This window comes from Lichenostomus cassidix, chromosome 2 (assembly GCF_008360975.1).
Source record: "Lichenostomus cassidix isolate B80296 chromosome 2, HeHo_3.0, whole genome shotgun sequence".
NCBI classification, from domain to species: domain Eukaryota; kingdom Metazoa; phylum Chordata; class Aves; order Passeriformes; family Meliphagidae; genus Lichenostomus; species Lichenostomus cassidix.
In genome coordinates this window covers 109,942,350-109,967,109 of record NC_139482.1, presented here as the reverse complement: position 1 = coordinate 109,967,109, position 24,760 = coordinate 109,942,350, and the positions used below count along the sequence as shown (strand labels likewise).

Here is a 24,760-nt window from a genome sequence, read left to right as displayed (position 1 = left end):
CAGTGCAGAAATTTCTTTCAAGTAGCTATATCAATGCAAGATGTACATAACAACCAAGGCTTTGAGTAGAATGCCTCTAGTTGTGCTTGGTTTTCATTATGCACTGTTCAACATTTGTCACTGCAAGGTGCTCAGTAATTAATCACAGAGGCATTGCTAAGTTGTGGTTCTACCATAGCAGCAGGTATGTTTAGTAAAGGCTTTGCTTGGTTTCAAACTGTCTTCTTTAGTCCACCATATTATACCTGAAGAAATAATTTGAAAGCCATTATTTGTTGTAATTTTAAAGTTAATTTCAAATGCTCCAGTGAATACCTGAAGGTGTAAATGCAAAACTGTATCAAGAATTTTCTACAAGGGCTACTGGAATAATAAGAGTTCAATTTAGGAAGGAAATAGCCTTTAAAGACCAAGAGTTGTTGGGCTTTTAAGGACTTTTTCCTATAGGCACTGTACAACTGGGAGGTTTAAGAAGCTGTTTGGACAAAGCATTAGAAAACACACGGTAGAAAATGCTTCTGCATGATTTGGAAACACTAGAAAATATGTTGTAAGAAATGTTTCTGCATGGTTAGTGGTAAGACCAAGATATTAGACAAAGCTATGATCCAAAGTGGTTGGTGAGCAAATACTGGCCACATTATGCTAAATTACTAGGGTAAAATAATAAATTGTCCTACTACAGCAAAGCTCCAGGGAAATCAGTCACTAACCCCTACCATTCAAGATCTGGGTAACATATCTTATCCATCTGCCTAAAAAATATTGGTATAACTCGCTGTTGCCAACATCAACAAGGCTGGTGTGAACAGAAGGCTCCCAAAAGAAGACAGTGAAGGAAGGAATATAATGAAGCAGATTGTGCATTAAACATTTATTCTGGGGTAAGAGTGAGTGGGAGCAGAGCTTGGCCAGCGAAACGCAAACAGAGCCCACAAAGCAGCATAAAATCTTAAATATCCTAATGACCCACAGCAATGTCATGCTTTTTTTATCCCTCCACGCTGTTTGTGCAAGAAATCAATATAAAGACACAAAAGATTAAAGTGAGCACAAATAATTAACCACATTCATTTCAGGCAAGGCCATACGAACCTCTCAGAGCACAAATGGAGTTGGCCTGTGTTGCAGAATCCAGCTCATCGAGTCTGACAGAGCCAGGCAGCTCACTGAGGTCAGCACCAGCAGCCGAGCACAAAAGAGGCTTTTGTAACAAGAGAACAGTACGTTCAACACAAATAATCCTACCTGCCAAAAGAGACATTTCAACTCAGTACAGTAACAAGGAAAAAGGTGACCACGTTAATTGTCACAGCCAATAAAGACAACAATCTCTGCCAGCTACCAAACAGATGAATAGACTCCATCAGGTTTTCTCAATGACAAAATATTTTGCTTTCAGTGATACATGCACCATGCTCTTGTTACACTTTGCAACTCCTGGGGTGAAAAAGAAATCTGAATTTGAAGAAAAAGAAATTGAAAAATTTGAACATGCCAGAAGAGAGTCTGATGCCATCCAGTCTGCATCGCATCTCACTCCCTGCAAAAAGGTTTCAGTCTTTTCCCTGATAATAAGCTTGGGCATCCCTTCAGGTGGTCCTACATTGTTTCAAAGATTACAAAGAGTAGGTGCATGCAATGCTTAATTCTCCAAAGCAGAGATTTTTGCTTCAGGACACGAAGCCTTTTGCATAGCTTTGTACTTCCAGTTCACTTAGGTTTTGGAAGTGACTGAAGGTGTGAGATGTGAAATACCCCTGCAGTCACCATACAGAACCAAACTTGAACCTCAGAAAAGAGTGACTAAAAATGAAAGTGAACAACCATAATTTCATGATCTGTATGGGGGCGAAGGCTTGCAGCTAAGATGGTTTAGGAGACATTGGAAAATCTCTGTATCTAAGGACATGCAAGTTTCTTAATATTTTTGAGCCTTCTGTCAGCTTGCAAATTTAATGACACTGGTCATGAGATTCAACAGTCATCAGAGAAGACTGACAGTAATATTGGTGGACGTACAACAACATCACTGAATTTCTCATTCACTTTGGAAATCAAGCCTAAAATACAGAAAAAGAAACCTTACAGGAAAGTTCTAATTATAACCCCTTTCAAATTTCTCATCCCAAACTTGCAGTCTCATCTTCATCTGATAATGGAAGTCTCTGGAGGTCACATATTGTGGTGTCAGAGATGAGGGTGCTGTTTCTGTGGGACTCCACTGCTTCAAAACCACATGCAAAGCTTACCATTTCCCCACAGAGCATCCTTGAAGAAGACAAGTTGTGAGCCAGCACTGAGGGCTTCCATGATTTCCATACCGAGAACACACGATGCAGTGATTGACACAGCAACAACTTTTGGAATCCCATGGACCACATTTTGCAATGTGGAGTCAGTCACAAACAACAAAGTCTCTCTTTGAGATATAGGAATATTGTGTTTTGTCTATGATTAAAAAAAAAAACCAAAACAAAACAAAATTGGAATGCAATTGTTAATTTTTTTAGTAGAAGGAAAGACTAAACATCCTCATACTTAAATAACTCATAAATCTGACAGAAAGTACTACATTTGGAGCTTGTACAGGATAATGAGTCAAAGCTTTGCTACAAGTTTTTGCTATTCCTTACTGTAGATACAAACCTTAAAATCTCCACCTTAAATTAACTTTCCAAGATTGACTCTCTGGACTCTTGGCTTTACTTCAACCAACCATCACACTTCATCGTAATTTACTTGGGCTGTACATCAGATTTGAAAATATATTTTATGAAAAATATGTATTATAAATTTATATTATATATATGGTATATATAAAAATTAATTGGATGGTTTTATGAAGACTTACGTAATTTTTGTCTTAAAAAATATGGAAAGAGCATTGCTACTATTAATATTATTCCTCTATAGGCACATTTTTTAGGTAGTTATCAGATTCCCAAGCCTAATCAAGTTGCAAAGTCGGAGCTTTTTCTTTCAGTTGAATAAATGTCACTAAATATTCCAATAATGCATAAAATTAAGGAAGTAGATTACTCCTAAGTAAGAGATATATGAACTGGCAATGAAAGAGTAAGTTTTTTGCCCAAGACCGGTAAAAAAATATTATATCAAAGCATATTCCATATTTACCAGTACAAGAAACTTGCAAATTTTCAGATTCTAATATTCTAAAATATCTAAGATTAAATTAGTTTATTACTTTAGAACGTTTTTGTTACTCTTTTTAATTAGTCTGCTGATCAAAAATTAGTGGTTAAAACATTTAACTGAAAATTAAATACTAAAATGACTGGAAAGACACGAAGCATTTTATTCTCAAAGCTGCATGTCTCTAGCATAAGGTAATGCAATGAGAACCCCAAGTTTTTGTCTTTGGTTGAATTCCAACCTTGAAACCATCAGCCACACTGAACCTAGCTTTCTGTTCATGCTTGCAGCTCTTAGAGCAAATGAGGTAATTGTAAATAGTGACTGGGAAAATTCACAACTCAGATATCACAGTTATGCCTTAATACAACATATGCTGCCTATTGCACTGATGTTGTTTTTTTGCCTAGTAACTACACACATTTGGGCACCTCCTCTGCATAGATAACGTTAGGACAGTTTCAAAGAAAGAATTTTTACATCTGTCCCTTGAGAATTACTAACACATTAAAAGCTGTCTTTTAGGAAAATCATCCAAAAAGTAAATAATAATAACAGCAAAAATCACAAGCTAGTATAAAATCATCATCTTGCTATGTGTGACAATTTGTTCTGAACAAAGAGGACACAACAGACAAATAGCAGCAGGATTGAGTTATAAGGAAGGACAGCTCCTTAACCACAGATGGAATATATTTCCTCATATTCCTTCTGAACCACAGTTCGGATTCTGAGTAGTAATAAAAGCATATTTCCATTCCTCCTTCACACAAATTAACTCATAATAATTTACGTACTTAATACTGTAGCTATGGAGAGGAAATACTTTTTTTAAAGTCCAGCTGAATTACCTCATGTAGCAGATTATACAATAATAATAATAATAATAATAATAATAATAATAATAATAAAATCTGCAAAACAAACCAAATCATTGTCCCTTCCTCACTTATTACAACTTGATGATTTTGCATGGGAAGGGTACATCCTCTTAGCAAAGGCAACTGCAGGATACAAACTGCTGTTTGTCATCTACTGGGAGGACTAGGCAAGTAATACACTAACAGCAGGTAAATACCTTTACATTCCTAGAGCAGTTATCCAGAAAGTTAAATATAAGAAGAATATCTTCTATTGCTTTTCCATCATTATTTTAAAAAAATTTGTGAGCACTCATGTTGTTCACTCACAAAAATTTCGTGCTTACAGTTCAGCAAGTGAATAGCTGTTAAAAAACCAGCTAATAAACCTCCTAGGAAAAAGAAAAAAACCCACAGACCTTTTTTTCTGCTACTCAATATCCCCTTCTTCAAAACCACATCTGTTCCTGCATGCTTCATCTTTTCTCTAATTCAGTGACGAAGTGCATTTACACAAGAACACTGATAACCCACATCAGAATTTCAGATGTAGACATTCCTGAATTCAAAAATGTTTGGCTAGGATGCCCCTAGTCTGCAATTTTATTTCATTTTTCACTAGAAGACGTTTCTTGGAAATAGGAATTGACGCATGTATGTGTCCATCTTTCTGCTGGCACACTAAAGATCCCATCCAGCTAGCCCTAATTTCATGTTTGCAAATGCTCTGTTAGCATGGAGAAAATACAAGAGATACCCCTCATCTTGGTAGTTAAAAGTACTCCCTGCCTAAAAATTAAATCATAACTCATTGGCTTTTGAAGCAAAAGGGCAAGACCTAAATTAAATTTATGTCTCAAACTTGTGGGAAGCATCTCCAGCTATTTTGCAGGCCGTTCTGGAATTTCTTTGTCTTTGGTTCATATGCTTTGATTCACACTTTGTTTCTTGTGGAGCTGATGGACAATTGCAAATTATTCTCCGCTAGAATTCAGTGCTGGCTGTACTGAGGATCCAGTCGCCAGGAAAAAATAAATAAATCAGCAACAAAAAATTCCTTTAACTACTAAGGGAGTTTGCAACATTTTGAAAGAACATCGTAGCATCATTCAGAAACAAATAAAACATAATTGTAAGCTTTCCGGCATAGTATGGATGGCAGATGTATTTACCTAAGAGTTCCTCCCTTATACTGCTTACTGGACCATAAAAGCTGTATTTGCCTGAGGGGCTTCTATGGAAGTCAATGAAAATCACCCACACACTTGCATGAAAAGAGCAAAACTGTATTTTTATATAACCATCATCTGTTCCACTCTATCCCCCAACATCCAACTGACTGGGAGCTTCTTGCTATGTCCCTAAGGATAGAATTCAGCTATAAATTGAGCCTTAACTAACTTCTTGCAAGCTCCCTCTCCAGGGTGCAGTATTATCTCTGGTTAGACAGCAATTTATGCAGTAATAATTAGCTTTCTAGACTGAATGGCATTAAAACTGGAGATGCAGCTCGTTTTACCTGTTCACAAGCATTTTAGACATGGTGATAATTCTGCCCATAAAACTCCTGAAAATAATCCTGAAATTTGGGTTACCCCTAAACAAGATGAATGCTTCTTCACATAAACATTATGCTGACTTAATTTTATGAATTCACTGTTAAACAAAAAGATTACCTGCAGCCTTTGATAGAGCACTTGGGCCCAGAAGCTACACCGCTTGTAACAACCGCTGAACTGAAAACAGAAATAGGGAATGAGACATCCATGATACCAGAAATCCAGTGGTAAAAAGTATTTGTTATCTGATTTGTAAAGCAGATTACCCGAAGAATTTCCTTCAGACCATGAACAGCTGGTGGCTGGTACAAATTAGAAATCTGTTCTCCCTCATCCACTTCCACATGTATTTCACCAGACTGAACAGTAAGAACATAACAGAAGCTGGGAGGAGGAAGATTAGTTGTCATCTATTAAAAAAATAAGAAAAAGAAATGTGACTATAAAAAAGGCACTTTAATTTGGCCAGTCAAGTTTCACAATAATAGTAAAAATGAACAAAACAATTTACATTTTAAGATGGATGGGGAAACAAAATTATATGGTTAATAACAAGGACTCTGATGTAGAAGTTGAGTTAATAAACCAACATTCACAAGTTATAAGTGAAATCAGCCCGTGTGTGTCATTCTTTCCATAATCTGACATTGACCCTCATCAAAAAAACAACTCATAACTTGGCACACTTGGCAAACACAGTGACTATTTCAAGGTGCTTTTTGTTGTTTTGCGTATTTTTATTACGTGGTAGGAATGCGTAGATTCTTCTTTTTTTTTTTTTTAAATCCATAGCTTTTCTGAGATTTGGGGACTTTTGCATGTGGGTGGGTTTTTGTGATAGTAAACAGCTGCCGAAGTTTTAAAGCTGCCAAATTAAATCCAGGACAGCACAAGGAGATAATGAAGAACAGGAATGCAAGAGCTGCAAGAACTGCTCTCTTTGGGGTATGCCAGATTTTTCTTTTCCCCTTAAAAAGTACCATGACGTAACAACTTTATCAATCACTACTTAGAGAAGTCCAAAGCTGGAAAGACTTCTCAGAAAAGAAAAGACAATGCTAGAAGATAATTTTTATAGCAAATATGGCAAAATATTCTTTTAGCAACGTTTGTTGTTAATAAAACATTTAATTTAATAGAAGAAATGTGAATCTGTTAAAGATTTTTGCCCACCCACTAAAAAGAATCTGCTTAAAGAAAAATAAAAGCAAAGGAAGCTGATACCCAAACTCTGTTTGACAGCATTGAAGAAGGTATTTGAATATAGATATGGCTCAAAAGAAATCAGTTCCACAAATCTCTTCCCAACAATATTATCATCATGCTGGCAATATTATTTATGTACCTGTGTATAAAGCTGCTTCCATAAAACTGTGCATAAAACAATACTTTTTGTATCAAGAAAAATGCATCTCAATTGAAAGAACTCCACCCAGCCAAAAATGTATAGCATCAGAATGCAAGCTGTGATTCTTTGCGGAATTACTATTAAAAAACCCATTACAGAAGTGTAAATCATGTTATTATGGAAAGGTTCCCCCATTTTTAGATTGCTAATAAAATAGAAAAAAAGAAGAAATAACATGAGCCATAACAACGCTAAGCAACATTTAAGAGCTTTGTCTGAGCCATAGATATGCCCATTCTGATGCCCACATTATTTTAATGCACAAACCCATCCACTGCTCTGCAAATTCCAAAATGTCTAGATGAAAGGAAGAGTCAAAGAGAGCATAGCTATTTCACCTAGTTTCAATCTTGATTTTATTTATAACTGAGGTCTGAGTTTTTTATTCTTCAATATAAACCCCTGGACAATGAAAAGAACACTCTACATTGCAGAGAAAAGGTTCCTGAACATTAGAAACAACTAGCAATATCTATCTTCAATATTCCCTGGTTTTGAAACTTGTTTATTTCCAGCTCTCTCTTTTTTTCTTCTTTTTTTTTTTTTCTTTTTCCCACATTGACTCTTTTGGTCTAAAACAAAATTTTAATACCACACACTTCTTCCCTAAGGAACAGCCTATACAAGAACAGCAGGAAAACCCAAGCCCAAGCACTTAGCCATCCAGAAGCTTCTCAAATGTTCTCATATTACCAAAATGACTTGATATGACAGAACTCCTTTTCAAAGACAAAAGCTAACTGAAGTAAAATTACAGATGGATTTTTAGCTTTGCAAATATATAATAACATAAATCCATGTCTGTACTTCCCCACCCCTTAAAATCAAAGAAACATTAATTAATTTTTAGTAATTACTTCTCTGTTCATCCTTCTGACTTCACATGAAACAAGTATTGGTTAAAGTCATCCTAACTAGTAACAGACCTGATTCCAACAGTCAGTCTGTTTTCACAGAAGTTAATCCTCAGAAAAGTGCTTTTGAACCTAAGGCTGAAAAGTGCTTCTAAAGAATGAGTTAATATCCTTATACATAGATTTGTCAGCAGGTTCCATGACACCTAGTAACTCTTTACTCCTGCAAGGAGAAGAGAAGAAGAATTTGTCTGAACGTCTTATCATTTTAGCTCTAGAGCATTAGTAAGGGGCTAATTGCATCATTTTGGAAAGATGTTGCTGATCCAGAGGGCTTCAGGTTAGCCTGGGAGGTTGTCAGAATCAGTAAAACAAAACTTGGTAAGTAAAAAGGAGAGAATCTTGATTTCCAAAGTAAACATGATTATACCACCACCAAAAATACTAGTTGTGACTGAAAATATTCATACTTATAATAACAAAACTTACCATTTCAGGCTCTTGACTTTGTCCATGAACTTTTATAGGCATTACTGGAGGCCACAGACTGTCTATCAGACTAAACAGTCCTAATGCCCTTCAAAGAGACCAATAAAATCAGGTTAAAAATGTTTTCCAGTGGTACACATTGTATTAAAAAGATTCATTAAGAAATATAATCTAAACCACTGCACGATTATGAAAACAATTTAAAAACATATTTGTTTTCTGGAAGCTGGTTTTGATTCAGTCTAGTTAAATCTCCATCGTTTCTGCTGCAGGGTGGAGAGGGAGGGAAGGGATGTATCACATCCAGTGACAAGCAAGTCATGTTTAATCCTTTGCCACAAACAGCTTGCTACACGACAGAATTCAGGGGAACTGGGGTAAATGGTAGCTTGGGAAGGACACAGATATCAGGACAACTTCTTTTAAAAAACAGTTTTTAGATATTCAACTATTAAAAAGTTTTGCTTCTAACATTTTAATTTCTTCTTTTTTTGGAGGGGGGTATTGTGTGTGTGGGTTTTTTGGTAGCTTTTTTGTTGTTGTTGACAGCTGATTGTAACTGCTTTCAGGAAAGTTAGCAATTATCAGATACAGAGAAAAAACAGGCAAGATTTTTTAATGTTAAGTACATGTGCAGAGAACAATCTCCTTCCTACACAGCTGCTCACTTAGTTATGATTTGTATTTATTCATTTTGCAAGTCTCACATTTTTGATTTAAAAAACAAACAAAATGAACAGCCCAGCACCCTAAGGTAGTATGTTGACAACTCTTTAACACAGAAAACAGCACTCTGCAGCAGTTCAGTGGCTGCCTTGTGAGTAAATAGAGCATCTTTGCTGGACAGGCAGGAGTAGCTGAGGGAGGGGAAATAGCTACAGATAATCAACTTGAAGAGTCATGCATTTTTGAGTTAAAGCTCTGAGTTATCTTGTCCCAGTTCTCTGCTCACTGCAGTTGAAGCACAGAGATCTGGATTTTAACCCCACACTGTCTCCAAGAACAAGCTGTCCATTCCTCCAATTAAGGAAACCACTGTTTCTGACAGAACTCTACAAAATGAAGTCCAAAACTTGTTAAAAGTAGCATTAGCTTCTAAAACCAACTGTTTAGAAGGAAACCACACACCCTGTTTACAGTGCCGAAGCACATTGCAATATGCTGCTTCTCTTCAAGGGGTCATGGAAACTTTCCTTTTAAAGTTCTGCTTTTAGCTCACTTCTGCTTAAGCTTATTTATTTCTGCATTTCCTTAGTCCTTCTCTGGATCCTTAGACTCTGTGTGTCTACAGAGAACTTCTCAGCATGTTTTTTCACTGCCTGTGATTCAGTGTTAATAGTGGTGCCTTTGGACCAGCACTGCAAGAAGATTATGCCTGTAAATCTCAGAGCAGATCTTGTGGAATAAAACTCAGGTAACAAGCTGGCAGACTAAAAAGACAACATTTCTACCTCTAGTTGTGCTCTCCACACAAATTAACAGGGACACAAATGTGCTGCTCTTTTACAGAAATGGACTTCCTGAATTACATGGCATCATCCCCAAGTCTGTAAAGGAGAGAGACTGGGGTGGTTTTGGTGGCTGGAGGCTTTTTTTTGGTTGGGTTTTTTTTTTGTTGTTGTTTTGTTTTATTTTGTTTGTTTTTGGTTTTTTAACAGTGATGACATTACAACACACAAAGCAACATTTCTTAGGCATTAAAGATACTTTACAGCAAACTGATCACTTGTTGAATCCCTGAGATTTTCTGTTTTGCATTGTACAGAATGAGATCCAACACAAGGAAGGCCAATGCCCAGGGGAACTAACTGGTCTTGCTAACTGGGAGATGAAAAAGGAGAGCTACAAAAGGAGAGCACAGCCTCCTGCACAACTCAGGCACTTACATAAGTGGCTTTCCTCACACAAGCCACAGCACAAGGTCGGGGAATGGATATGAACACACCACAAACTCTGTGTGTGTACAGAGACTGCATATTTATCAATCTACAGCAACTAAGCCACGTTGTTTGTTGGATGTTCACATCTTCACACAGACCTTACACTGATCCCTCATATGCATTTTAAAGTGTTCACAAAGGACATGAAGTTGTCCTTTCTTCTTTAGCTCACTTCTAACTTGTTACCCTGTGTCAAAATATCTAAGACATATGGTACATTTTCTTCTATTCTTTGTGTCCTTTTGGAGAAGGCCATCTACTCCTTGAACCAGGAGCACTTAATTAATAGCAAATGACAAGATTTGCTAGCAAGCAGGCAGAGGATCAGTGCTGTGTGGCTAAGTCTCCTGAACATCTTGGCCCCATCATTTCTTTGACACCAGTCAGGCCAAGGGCAGGGACAAACCAAAGGATTAGCAAGTTCCAAATCACATCCTGCTGTGATCCTTGCCTATGAGTTGGGATTTTCTCTCCTGGAGCTCTCACTCCATCAGTCAGCGTCTCTGGTGGGGAGCTCCCCTCTTGCTCCACCACTTACACACCTCCAGGAAAGTTAATTCTCCCTTCACACTTAAGGAACTTAGCAGAAGGGAGAATGAAGTGGAGGCACTGACAGTGGGGAAATGACAAAGACGTTGTGCTCTCCTCTGTAGAAAATTATTATCCTCACAGAAAGAATAAAATTCATTCTCTTTATTGGCCAAGTAACACTCCAACTCCAGTTCAATCTGATTTGAACAATGGGTGTCGTTTATTCAATATGTGTAGCCTTCTCCAGCTGTAGAGTCAGGACAAGAGATGAACAGCTGGCTCTGTGCTACAGTGAAGTGACATGGTTAGCACCCATGTGCATATAGAGCCTCCCTGGCTACAGAAATAAAAATAAAAATGTTAACATTTTGCTCTGTGAGTGAAATCACTAGCTATTAAAAAAAAAAACCCGAACTATTTTCATGACAAAAGGAGAGACTTCTAAGAAAGGAAAAGCAGAACAAAACATGAGAAGAAACAGACTCAAGGATCAAAAAGAAAAAAGAACATGTAAATTATTTTGAATAGCCTTTTTTTTTTTTTTACTTCAGAGACTACAGCTCTATTGTAGTACTCTATAATTCTTCTTTGAAAAAAAGACTGAATCCTTAGGTAGAGAAGGAAAAAAATCATCTATCAGATTCTAAATGGTAGACTCAACTCTCTACTTTCCATGCCACACTTAAATCTATATTTGGTAAAAAAAAAAAAATTGTTTCATCCTAAGTATGTATTTTTTCCACGGTATAACACAACACAATAAGACTACCAGTTACTCCAGTGGAGTATTATAGTAAAGATTTCCACAGAAATATGGACTTATGACAGGCAGGTATGCCTCTCTTCTGTAAATCAAGATCTTCAAGCTTTGCTTATATATAATGAGATTTTTATGTATCTGTGTGCATGTACATACATATAATTTGCAGAATAATTTTTTAACTGTGCTTATTTATTTTTATCATCCAACGTCCCCAAAAGACATTACTCTCAACTTAAACTTTCCTTGCTAAATGTCAGTATATGTTTCCTCTGTATCCACAAATGCAAACTGCCTGCTGTGTACCCAGAGATCAGGCAGAGAATTTCAAAGCTACAAAACTGTTAAACAGGCTGAATACACGACTGATAAACCAGTACTTACACTATCATAACATGTCTGATCCTGTGGAAATTCCATTTCTTTCATACTACAAGCTGTGTTTCAAAAGTCAAACAACTTCAAATTCTGATTTTTCAAAACTGCATTTCACTGATTCTGACCTGACAACTTATTTCATAACTTAATAAGAAGATTTTTTTTATTTCTCTCACCAGCATGAAGTTTCAGCTACAGTTCTGGTCCAAGAACTTTGTGTGTGCCGTGCCTGATCCAAATTTAACATGCAGCTGACAGTTTGGGGGATTTTTCAACTTTAATAATCATAACAGGCTCAGGGGAAAATTACTAGAGAGAGAAAACACCAGCAATATCAGAGAAAAGAAGGCAGACAAACAGGGAGAAAAGGAACACTGTGTAAGGTTTACAGCAAGGAACAGAAAGATGCTAGGATTCTCTTCCAACATCTTCCAACATTTGCTCTGAGGACTCAGGACTTGGCACTTCTCTGCTTCCTCCTCTCCTACTTCTTAAATTTTTGTCTAAAACAAAACAGTTTTCTTTGGCAGTGTCAGTCTCAATTATTAAGAACTCAAAAATAAAGCAATTCCTAGTCCTCTGTGCAAAACGAAGAAATTCCTTAATAATCACCTAGACTGCATAAGCTTCAACTGTCAGGGGACAAGCAATTCAAATATAAAGCTGATACTGCAGGCTCTCTCTCTCCCTTTAACTGACCTACTAAGGTCTTGCAGTGCACAAGCTATGCAACACCACATTTTCTTAGACTTGAGTAATAAAAGCAGCAAAATCACAAAGTAAAAATCAGAGCCTACTAAACCAACATCTTTGTCAAAATACAAACAGGGAAGAAGGGCTGCTGACCTTTTTTCCCCCTAAGTTTTTAGATATATGAAATTATTTTGTTGAAAGATTTACATACTTTAATAACTCAATTTTATGTAGTGCATTAGAAATTGCATTTACTACATTAAACCACTGAATTCAATACGGATATTCAATATGGGTATGCCTATGTTATTCTCCAATGCTGCCTACTAAATAGATTAATGACAGAAGCACTAAAATACAAGCAGCAGTTCATGTTTATTAATTAATAGAAAATTCAGGAAATAAAGAAGTTCATTTCTGATACAAAAGCAGCCATAGAAATCAATAAAAAATATTTTTTATATTCAATATTCAAAACTTCAATGTGATTACTGCAATCACGCTTTAAATGAAACTCAACTTTTAACCACAGCAATTACTGAAGAGTTTCAGGACCTCAAAACTCAGAGATGTAGGTGGATCTTTCAGATGGCAGTCTTTTTGGAGGAGGGAAAACCAAAGGAAGGAAGTTATGACCTCCTTGCTCTGCAGAGAGCTCTTACTATTACATTTCCTGTCAATGTCTAGCAGTTGAAACACTTGTGCAGCAGTTAGCAGTGGTCCTCACTTCTGAGGGCAAAGCAAAATGAAGAGAGAATGTACAGTGAAGAGTAGAGGAAATAAAAGGAGTGAAATACAGGGCAGAGAAGTATGTGATTTAAATAAAAAAGGGGGAAAAAAATGAAAACCCTCAGGCACAAGAGTGACCACTGCAAACATACAGGGGGATTTCACATTTCAGTGCCTAACATTTGAAAGTTTAGAACGACAAACAACAGAAGCCATTTATTTGAAAATGCAGAAATTTTTCAGAAAAACATAGCACTGGCTGATGAACTCAATATTCAGAGCCTGCTTACTGTAGAGGAAAATGCAACAGATAATACAGCCTGCCATGAATTAAATGTTGGCTCAAATGCCAAAGCTTATGAGTTGATGTATCCTTCAAAGTGTTTTAGCCTGTCCAACACAAGTGTGGATTTTAGCACTCTCCATGCAGCAGTTGCCTCTTCTTTTGAAGCTTATTAAGCATTTTTTCAGTTTAGGGCCAAAATTTGTACTGACACCCTGTGTTCTTCCTGTTCTTCCTCCCCCCTCCATTTTTAAATTGCTGTCATCTTTCTGCAGAGAAAATCTTCATATTTCTAACATAGAAGAAACCATAAAGAGAAGAAGGAGGTACATCTGCTATAGTCAGCAGTAAAACAACTCAGTACTTGGAATCAGGTAAAAAGAGACAGATTGTCAAAATCCAAATTATTATTCTGTGTGGAACCCCAGCTAGGGCTTAAAAAAAAAGAAACCAGTATTTTTTGTTGATAAAGACAGGTATCTAACTACAAAGATTTTCTCAGCTCACTGAAATTAATTTCTGGTAGGAAGCAGGAACCATGACAATGAACAGGTTATTTACTCCTGAGGCATTTTAGTGAGTGCTCAGTCCCTGCATCTAATTGCATCCATTTAGTTACTGGTTATACCTGATACACCTGAAACATGCCTGGCACCTATTCAAACAGGGGGGGACATATCAGCAGTGCTGCACACAGATTCTCAACCAGCATTCCTGCCTCTAGCAGCACAGCCCCAAAATCTCACTTCCTCTTCCTCAAGGGGCTGAATTTAAGGCTGACACTGAAGCAGTGGGAGGGTGAGGGTGAGAATGTGAGCCTCTAAGGAGCCAACACCACCAGCAGCCTTTCAACTAATATTTTTCAGTCTTCTTCCTTTAAACCACTGCAATTTTTGTCTTCTTTTTGGCTGATACTAAGCGTGCAGTCCAGGGAATACTTGTAGGAAAGGCTAAGAGACAAGTATGAACGAGAGGGTAAAGAGAAAACCACACAAAATCAGTCACAGTGCTGCTTCCTACCTTACCCAAGAGCCTCACAAGCACAGTGGAAGAACTGCTGGAAATCAGATACTGAGCAAGCCACGGCAACTCTGCCATAGCTCAGCCATGCCCTTCTGTCTTACAGGATTGCCATAAATTGGACTGCAAAGGGAAACACCACTTCCTTTACTGGACTGTGAAGGGAAGGATTTCTTGCAGGGATGGTTTAGGGGAGTATGCTTTATGTAGAGTATAGGACTTGTTCTGAAGAACCTAAATCAGTAAGAGACCTTCAAATGACCTATACAGGACCCTACTACTTGTTAAAGAATATTCAAAATCAATATTCAACATTAAAAGTGTTTCTCTCTACGTAAGGATACTATAATTCCAATTTTTCAGAACTGATCACCAAGACAGGACATGGTTGTGTAACTATTCATCCCACTTTTCTCTTGGAACACAAGTGTTTTCTTATCAGAGAAGAAATGTGCTCAGTTTCTTTAGCACTTCTTAACAGTACAGGTCCATTCCAAAGATCAAGTAACACATTCATCCAGGTTTTCCCCTGCGTGTAAAATACACTTTATAATAGGCTCATAGGCTTTTAGTCCTTGAAATGAAACTTCAGCCTACAACAATGATTTAAAAATTGCATTTACTGGAATGATGTCAAATAGCACTTTCAGTTACATGCTTGATGATGAGGATGGATGATGGCCTGGAAAATTTTTTGAACAATAACAGTGGTCCATTGATGCAAAATGCTTGAGAACCTCTTGTATCTGTGCGCAAATCTCTTCTGTTCCACAGAAGGACTGAGGAAGCACTCTGTCTCTGATTACAATCCATGTGACTGTGGGACAACATGAACATACGGGATCTTATTAGCCATTCCTGGCTTTCTCCAGATCATGTGCTTGAAAGGCACACACACAAAAAAGTCATTACTTTTCCCTCATATTTCCTACATTTTCTTCCCTTTTATCCACTTTAAAAGCCACTGTCAGGCTCCAGGAAACAAACAGTTTAAAAGCCATCTCCTTCCAAAAAGTAATTGGTCTTCTCAAAAAAAAAAAAAAAAAAAAAAAAAAAAAAAAAGGGCAGCAGTTTTTCTCGCAGGGCAGACCACATAGTTCTTACTCACTCATGTCCTGCAAGCCAAGGTTGGGCACTCACAGGCAAATCCATCCCATCATGTGCTCAGATGGGAGCCCACCACTGCCTCTGGAAATCCATTTATCCAGTGGCAATGAGTTCTACAGCTTAATTATGCTCTCCTAGAATAAGTACTCCCTCATATTCATTTCAGCTATGGCTTTACTGTGGTTTCTGTCACACCTAGAATGCGTCCCAAACACTTAAAAGTAATAAAAAGTTATAAAGCAGAACTTAGGCTAAAACAATTAAGAAGAAAATAAATCCCTGAACAATTCCCCCACCCACCCATCTTGTACAATGAAATCACGTTTTAACCACTGCACTGTCCCCGAAGCTACACTATACCCATTTTCTTTTAATGTTCCCTGGCAGGGTTACCACCAGCACAGCTCCAGCTGAGCCACCAGCATTTTCAGCAGTGTGTCTTCTAAACATCCTCAGAATAGCCAGAAGTAAGTTACTGCTGCTTTGAAATAGAATTTACATTAGAAGAAGTCTGTCTCTTATTATTTAGGCAGAGTACTGGAAGCACCAGCAGCCAGTTGTAAAACTTCATTTGTATCCAGAATTCCAAAGCCATTATTTAATTTGTTTGGAAAAAATGTAACTTGAAAAAAAAAGCCAACAAAATAATTAAATAAGAAGACGTGTTTGTTATTAAAGATCCATAAAAATGCAAGTAGGCTCGAAATCCAAAGGCCCTGAAAATTAACACTGCAAGTACATAAAAAGAAAAGCATACTGAATAGGGCTGGCTGGAAAACAACAATTCCATTTTGCTAAACATTTCAAGGCTTTGAAATTTGTTCTTGTTCCAATATGAAACAAAAATGAGACTTTCTCAAAGTTTTCATGAAATGAGAATGAGAGAAAGAATATTCACTCCCTCTGGACCTGAAAAAGTCTTCCCAACAAAGCTGTCTCCAAAATAGATAATGTTTCCATGAAACATTCTGGTTTTGATGAAACAGCATTTTTCAACAGGAAAAAAAGTGTCAGCAGAAATATCATAGCCATTCTAATAGCAAAGGCTTATCTAGATCGGATGCTTGTAAGAATAAATTATGTTGAGAACTGAACCAATCTAATTAGATTTATATAGGTCCCCATGAGAACATTGTATCAGTTTCCTTAGAAAGATACTCTGTAAGATAATCGATCTATTTAATTTTTGTTCTTGACTAAAGGTATTTTATTTGAAGAATGTAAGAGGAATCACAGAATAAGCAAAATCTGAGATGTACCATAAGTCAATTGGTTACTTACCTGGGGGGATTTTTCTATAAAGTTGTTGACATTCTTATTCCAAAATAGGAATGGCTTTAAGATTTGCAAGATTTATTTTTTTTAAGAAATGTAAACTGTGCTTCTAAAACCATATAAACCTAACAGAATTAAGCTCTCATATACTAAAGGAAAGTCCGTGCTTGAAACTTCAACCCATACTGGGCAGCACTGTAGAAAAACTCAGTGCAGTAAAAAGTCCTGCAATGAAAGGGAGGTGAACTAATATTTTTAAGTCCCTGAATCTACTGAAGAGGAAGAAAACACAAATCTTTTATGAAATATTGTACACAGTAATTCCTTACTCTGCTAAGTGTGTATTTGTGCATTACCTTATTTACACTCATTTTGGAGTATGGTTGGCTCAAGCACAGCTGGATGCTCCAAAAGTGGCAATGAGGACATTTGATTGAACAGAGCCAGGTTCAGTTGTTCCAAAGAATGTTGGTCACAGAAATAAATAGAAAGGCAGATCATCTTTGCCTGCCACAGCAAGCAATATGTTCTCCCATTTGGTGTTCTCACCTTGCTCTTGTAGCTCTCTGCAGAATTTTCATTCCAGCTAAGCAGCAGGATTTTCCTTCCCATCTCCTGCAGTACTGCTCAATGTCAACTGTGGAACTCAGGGACTGCAGCTGCACTTCACTGAACATGCCATAGGCATCCTGGACAAGGAGGCACAACCTGAAAAACATTCCTCCATTACTCCCTGGCATCTGTTCAGACCAAACCAGTGAGTAAAATTCTGAAAATGATACTACAAACTTCAGGACAGGGCTTATCCTCTACAGTATCTGCAGAAATCCTATCAAGTAACGTATCAATAAACAAACCCTACATCATTAAAGGTTTTCTCGTGTACATTTTCAGGACATAGCAGGGCCATGAAGTAGAGAAGCATGACTGAAAGAGTACAGGGTTTGCACTGGGGATTAGATGAATTAACTGCTATGTACTATGTGGTTTGTGTACTAAAAAAGAAAGAAAGTTGAGTTTTTGCCTTACTTGAGGTGAATTCTACAATGAAGAGAGAACAATGACAGAAACATAAATATGTGTGTGTTTATAAATATAAAAATTCTGCTTAGAAGTAAGCAAAGCAACATATTTCACAAGTAATAATCACTGAGAATGGCAAAGCAAGTACTACATTTTCTCAAACTTAAGAAAAAAAGAGTTTTCGGGATGCAAAAAAAGAGTGAAACATCAGTTTTTCTAGGGAAGGAAAGGGAAGGAAAGGGAAGGGAACTGGAGATAGGTATATTCAGTATTGGGTATGAAGTCCAGAGGAACTATTTTAAGAAGGTAATTAAAGAACCTGCTAAACAAACAATTTGATTAAAATCTATGGAAGTAGGGGCTGTAGGGCTGGGAAGTATTGCTTAACCAAGTCGATGGCATTTTGAGAAGATAGTACTGTCATAACAGATAAGGCAAAATCAGTGGATGTCATACATTTAGATAGTCAGAAACGCATTTCACAAGATTCTGCACCTGAGATGAGCAGCCACGATAGCATGAGTCATGTAGGGCTGGAGGAAGGAGGCCCCTGTCTACAAGATTTGTTTTAATTGCCTCAGAAAGAGACAGTTAAGCATGGAAACTTTTCAAAGGGAAATAAAAATTACCTTTGAGGGTAGCACACACATCTTTATTTCCAAATTAAACTCAGGGGTGCACTAGGCAGCAGAATTCAGTTCATTTCAAAGGTACATGCCAAAACTACCCTCCCCTGAGCAGCACCATTGTTCCCAGCAAACTATCATATATGCACCCTGAAAGCATTCAACAGTAGCCATTGTATCTTCATAAAAGACATTTTAAATTAAATTAACTCCTACATTAAAGCAATGCATGTATTTTCTTCATGTGGAAAAGTAGGCACATGGAAGACCACTGATCACACTTTCCTTGCTCATTATGAAGTTGCTAACTTTGCCTTTGACCCTTAAGAAGGCTGCATTTGATGTAAGATGCAACCCTCTGACATTAGCAATTGTGCAAACACTAGCTAAGGGTCCTCATTTTTCAGATTCTGGTGCTGGTTTCAAGGAGCAGGGAGGGATGGGACTGGACACAGAGACTCCCATATTTTCCCCATATACCTAGCTACAAAGGTCCTATACAAACAGGCATCACCAGAAAAAACCCCCAAACAAACTAGAAAAAGTATTTTTGCCTGCTGCTTTCCCTGTTAGGACTCTGCAATCAGTTAAGAACTCCCCTGAGTTTAAGTGATTTGACTGAAACTCCCTGTGATATTGTTATGTTTGGAAAACCAGAGCTCATATTCTCTGGACATTTCTGAAAATCAGATTGAGGGGAACCGGGAAAACAAAGCAAAGAGTTTTGCCTATGTTAACAAAATGTTGACTGTTAATTGTGAAAAATTAGGCCTCCATATCTTGGAGCAAGAAGGGCCAACTGAGTTAGTGTCTCAGATCAGATCAGTTCAGCAGTCTCTTAACTGATCACTGGAATTTCTCATATCTGTAGTGAGACATAACTGAACACAAGTAAGTCTCAGACTAGCTGGCACCAGGGTCATATTAAGTCCTCTGGGACATGTTAATTGCCCAAATAAAACTAGCTTGGTTGGTGCTGAAGACATCAGTCACTAAAAGAGCATTTTCCAAGTCCTTTTAAGTCAAGCAAAGAGATGGTTTCTGTCAGACATGGGAATCTCAATTCCCTGCATCCCTGGCCACAGATTTCCATTCCTTTGTGGAGGCACATAAATGGCTAGGACAGGAAACTGATCTGACCAAAAAAATACCGTAGCCAAATCATCATCATCAGCAACATCATCTGAGTTAATTGAAAATTAACTCTGTAGAAGTAAACTCCTATTTGCATGGAGTACTGCTTCTAGACAAGGATGCATTTCCCTTGAAGCTCACACTCCAGCTGTCCAGAGTGTGCAGCACAACATCTCAGGTCGCATGACGGAAGAATGGTCCTCTTAAGACCATGGTCAATGCAGAGAAGAACTGTGTCATTTGAGGCTTCTGTCACTAATGTTCCCAATCACACTGGGAACATGTCCATGATTATTGGGATCTGAAGGAGAACCGAGCAGCAGAACCTATTGCATCAGACTCCAAGCACCTTTGCTCTGTCAGGTTTGTACACAAGAGCAAACACTACACTTACTACACTTGCTCTGACAGTGTCCAAAAGGTAGTCACAGTTTCTCTGCAACACACATTTAAAATGAAATGGATGCATTCACTCACTTGGAAGTCAGAATTTCACAAATAACCTTCAGATGCCCAATTTCAGACTAAAAGAGAAATATCCCTGATCAACACCATGAAGAGAAGTTCACAAACACATGCTCCCTGCTTCACCGTGCTTTTAAAACAGTATGCATGACTGATGACAAAACATTGAAATGCTATAGGTGTCTGATTTTCGTTCCGAATGACTATCATGAAATCAGCTGTATCCCACAGCAGACTCAGTGATGCACTTGGAGAACTACCCTCCTGTTCTTTGGAACTGCTTCTGTTCCTATGGATTTTGTACATGCTGTCAGCATCACTGACAGTAGTTCAGCTGCATTCAGAAGTTATTGATTCATGACCTTAACTTCCTCACCAGCACTGCTTTTCTCCTTGATTTCACTTTATTCCAAAAAAAAGTGAATTTGGATTATTTTCTCATGTTGCAGTGTTGCTCTCATGTAACAGCAAATGTTCTTGCCAATTAATTTTAGCAGGCAGTCTAACTGTGATTAAAGCCAACAGCTTGTCCCATTACTTTTTTTTCCCCCTTCAAACCTCACTACCATGATGAAAACCCACATCAAAATTATGAGACAAGCTGCAAATGCAAAATGAGTATCTACCCCCCAGGAATTCAGCGTTTATGTTTTTTGCACATCTGTAGGAAATACTTTTTTTTCATAAAATGCAGATTTGTATCGGTTAATCAGGTCAAACATACCTTTACCAATGCTTTGTCAGTATGCATAGTAATGAACTGTTAAAAAAAGACAGGTAACATATCCAATTTAATCAGTGGTGTTTGTGCAGGGATGAAATAAGGGCCATCTTTATTTTTGGAACAATAGGATGTAACCCTGTGTAAGACCTCAATTTAAAATATGGGTTTGGAAACTGAGATTTTTCACATAAAATAGCAGAGAATTCACTCCCGGAGAGAGGGGTAGCAGGAGAGGAGCAAATGTAGGAGATGCAGACTAAGGAAAAGGTGAAGTATGACGCATTGGTAATAACAAAGGGGGCGAAGACAGGGAATGATAAGAAGTGAGGCAGAGTTTAGCTTTTTTTTATTATTATTTTTTAAGTAATGACACAGTGAGTCTCATGCAAAAGCTTGGGAAGATTTTGTTAATTTGCTAATAGCCAGAAGCAAGACGGGGGTTGGAAGAAGATGAGACTGATTACTCTGCATTATTTCTATGACTGTGCTGATCTTTAGGACAAAACATCTCCCAGTAGAAATCTGGAGAGGATTACAGGATTAATGCCATGCCCTTCTCCCAGTTAGTCACTCTTCATGGGTAAAGGGTAAGCCCTTCTTTTACTAATATGTTTTTATGCATGAAAAATTATCTCTCTCCATACTGCTGCCTTTCATCAAGCAGCTGACTTTCTGGAGAGATAAGGGCAATGAAAACCTTCATTTTTGGTCACCTCCAGCCTCCTCAGCAGCTAGTGGAAAAGCGTAGGAAAAGGAAGATCTGCTAGCAGAGGAGATGAGAGCACAGGGAGGCCAGAACGGACTGATTACACAGACACTGAGACTTGTGAAAACAAACAGCAGAAATTTGTCATGAACAGATCTTAACCAACAAATAATTGTTTTAGCCTTGGGTAGGAGGACGACTGTGTGGCCCAGGGCAGCTCTTCTCCATGCACAGCCAAGCTGTGCAGTACAGCATGAGGAGCAGGACAGCCAGGCAAACACCACCACCCTTGCAGTGCTCTGCATGGACCTCACTAGTTGCTCTTTTTGGGAAGGGAGGGAAAAGGGGGAATGGGAAAATGCCCGAAAACTAATTGACTTGTATTAGCTCTGATATTTGCTCATTCTTTATCTTAACCATCCATGAGACAGCTGCTGCTGCTGCTTTGTTTGTCAGAAGGACTTCTTATCTCTGTGAGGTGCGGTCCTAGCAGAGGCATAAAGCACACGTACATAAACACACACAAACAAAACCCCTCTCCCTTCATCACCAGAGGCACAACACTACCTACACAACTCCAATCCAGCAACTTGTCTGGTCAAGTCTCAAGGTGGAGCTGATTAACTCCTGCTAATATGGCTCAGATTCAAATTGTAACCTGCAGGACACCACCCTAACAGGATTTAATTTATCCCTACCTTATGAACTCCTTGCATTCACCATATCCACATAATTGAAAAATCAAAGCTCAGGGCACAGGGAAAACTGTCCACCTTCCCCCTTGTAACACTAGCAGGATTTCCCCATTAAAAGCGCTGTATTCACCAGGTCATACATTTCTTCATGCTCCTTTTTGAAAAGAACACACCCACTCTGTAGCCTTCTTTGGGGAGACACAAGATTCAGAGTTTTCTGATTAAAATCCTACTGTCAATAAATAGTGAGTGAAACTACAAAACACAACAATGGATTGAATGGTACAAATACGAATTAATGCTGACAGTAACTATATCCTTCTCTACATAGGTTTCAGAGGCATGCAGGTACAGAAGAAAACACAAGCACTGCCATTTCCAATTTATAAGGGAAATGTCAGTGGAAGAAGAATCCCAGTCCACTTACAGATATTTCTAGCACCTAGGCTGGTGCTCTCAAGCACTGAGATGAACAAAATAGTGATAATTTCTTTTGAAAATTGGAGGTTTAAAATTTCTGAAAAGTACAGTTTGTGATCATGTATGTTTTTATTTGGCAACTGTGGAAGGGCCCCCAAGGAAAGAAAGGAGAAGACAGTTCTGGAGTGTTGGACCTGGCAGAAGTATTGGTGGAAACTGCACGTGATAAGAGTGTCACCAGGGAAATGAGATAGTCTTATCTCAGCATCTCAAATAGAAAATATGTAGCAGAGGCCTGTCAGGTCTCAGGAAAGGAAACTTTTACTTTTGTAGACACCTCATAACAGAGGATTTCTGTAACACACTTGCAAATAACTCACTACAGTAACTATACCAAGTCACTCATTTTGATTTTCTTTGATTTTCATTACAATTTTTATACACGTGTTAAAAAAATGAGTGAGAATGGTTATAAAACAACTGTTGCTTTTATTTACTTCCTTGAATCATCACATAGTTCAATACAAATGGAAAATACCACTTCCACAAGGTCTTTCATGATTCCTTGCCTGATTGCTTTTTTCCATTTCTTCATTCATGTTAATCCTTCCACCTACTATTTTCTGCCTGTGGCCTGAAGAAGCAGCACTTCTGTGGGAAACAGCTTTTGTGCGTAGGAAGAGACCTGCATGAGCCAAGCGTGTCAGCAGAGCTACCTTTTCAATGCAGAATGTGTGCTCAGAGAACAGGGCTGCACAGCTCTGCAAACGTTCCCACTCAAAACATGGAACGCCACCTGCCTGGTGGGAGCTACATACAACTTGTCAGGAATTGGTGTAGCACAAAAGCCAGCTTTTTGTACTTGCCATGACAACCACATGTGACTTTTTTTCTGCAGAAACCATTTCTTATGTATGAAGTTTTCAAGTGACACCAAATGAACTTTTTAAACTCCCCATCTGACAGTCTCCAAGTGCACTTTTGAATGAAACTGCTGATGTGTGTGTTTTATTTGTACATGGAATTTCTCTCAAAAGTAAACAAAACATTTAAAACCATAAAAAGACATTCCTGACATCCACTCAAACACAATATGGAGCCTAAGCTGTAATTTCAAACAGTTACAGAGCTACATTTGAAAAATATTTTCGGTATCATGGATAGCTTCGCTTATGTCAGATTCAAAAATGAATACTGAAGTTGTACTACATTCATAGTTTAAATCCAAAGTAATTATGCCACGTAAGTAAATTTTTATAGTGATAGTTGGTTTCGAGGACACAGAGAGTTAAGGAAAAATAACTTCCTAAGTATTGCCTAAAAGTTTGTATAAAGGCTAGGCCACAATGGAGCACTAAGGCCTTCCTCCCTCCAGATTCCCCTGGCATCTCAACGCCACATGGGACATAATTTATGGTCCTTCTGCTGAGATCCATTCCATACAGCTTGTTATGCAAATAAAACCAATTTTGAGTGGTAACAAAAAGCAAGCACATCAGATCACCCCAGATTGTTTCACTCACTGTGCTGTTAATTGTAGTTAATAAGAAAAATAACAATGTACACACTCCTCAGGTTCCTCAGTGTACCATTACTTCAGCATGGAATCCCATCACAATCCCTTGGTTATTTCAGCATACAAATCAGAGAAAATATTATTTTCCTTCATGTCATGATTTACTAATCAACAGTAAAAATGTATATTTAAGAAACTTACAGGCTCAGTTGAAAACTGCAAGTCTTTCTTATGGATGATGTCCAATAGAAGAATTATGTTCCAAATATAACATGTAATTACCACCCAGTCATTTCAAGTACTTATCGGTGAATCTGAGGAGGGGTTCTTTGTTTATTTTTTTAATCTCAAGACTTTGTAATTATTGTTTTGGCATCCAAGAATTCCAACAGTTGGCAGGGTGCTGCCA

General features: G+C 37.9%; 1 protein-coding gene across 2 annotated transcripts in view; it reads right to left on the bottom strand.

Annotated features, from left to right (window-relative positions):
* SPIDR (scaffold protein involved in DNA repair) overlaps positions 1–24,760 on the bottom strand; it is a 196,690-nt gene that overhangs the window by 9,629 nt on the left and 162,301 nt on the right. Inside the window, exons 11-16 of one of the 2 annotated variants that reach the window (XM_085052802.1) lie at positions 17,592–17,750; positions 8,327–8,414; positions 5,842–5,985; positions 5,693–5,752; positions 2,253–2,451; positions 1,096–1,248 (exon numbers count right to left, since the gene is read on the bottom strand). In XM_085052802.1, coding sequence (XP_084908928.1) covers positions 1,096–1,248; positions 2,253–2,451; positions 5,693–5,752; positions 5,842–5,985; positions 8,327–8,414; positions 17,592–17,750 — 803 coding nt within the window. The remainder of the gene's footprint in view (positions 1–1,095; positions 1,249–2,252; positions 2,452–5,692; positions 5,753–5,841; positions 5,986–8,326; positions 8,415–17,591; positions 17,751–24,760) is intronic. The other variant, XM_085052804.1, reaches the window with a different exon arrangement.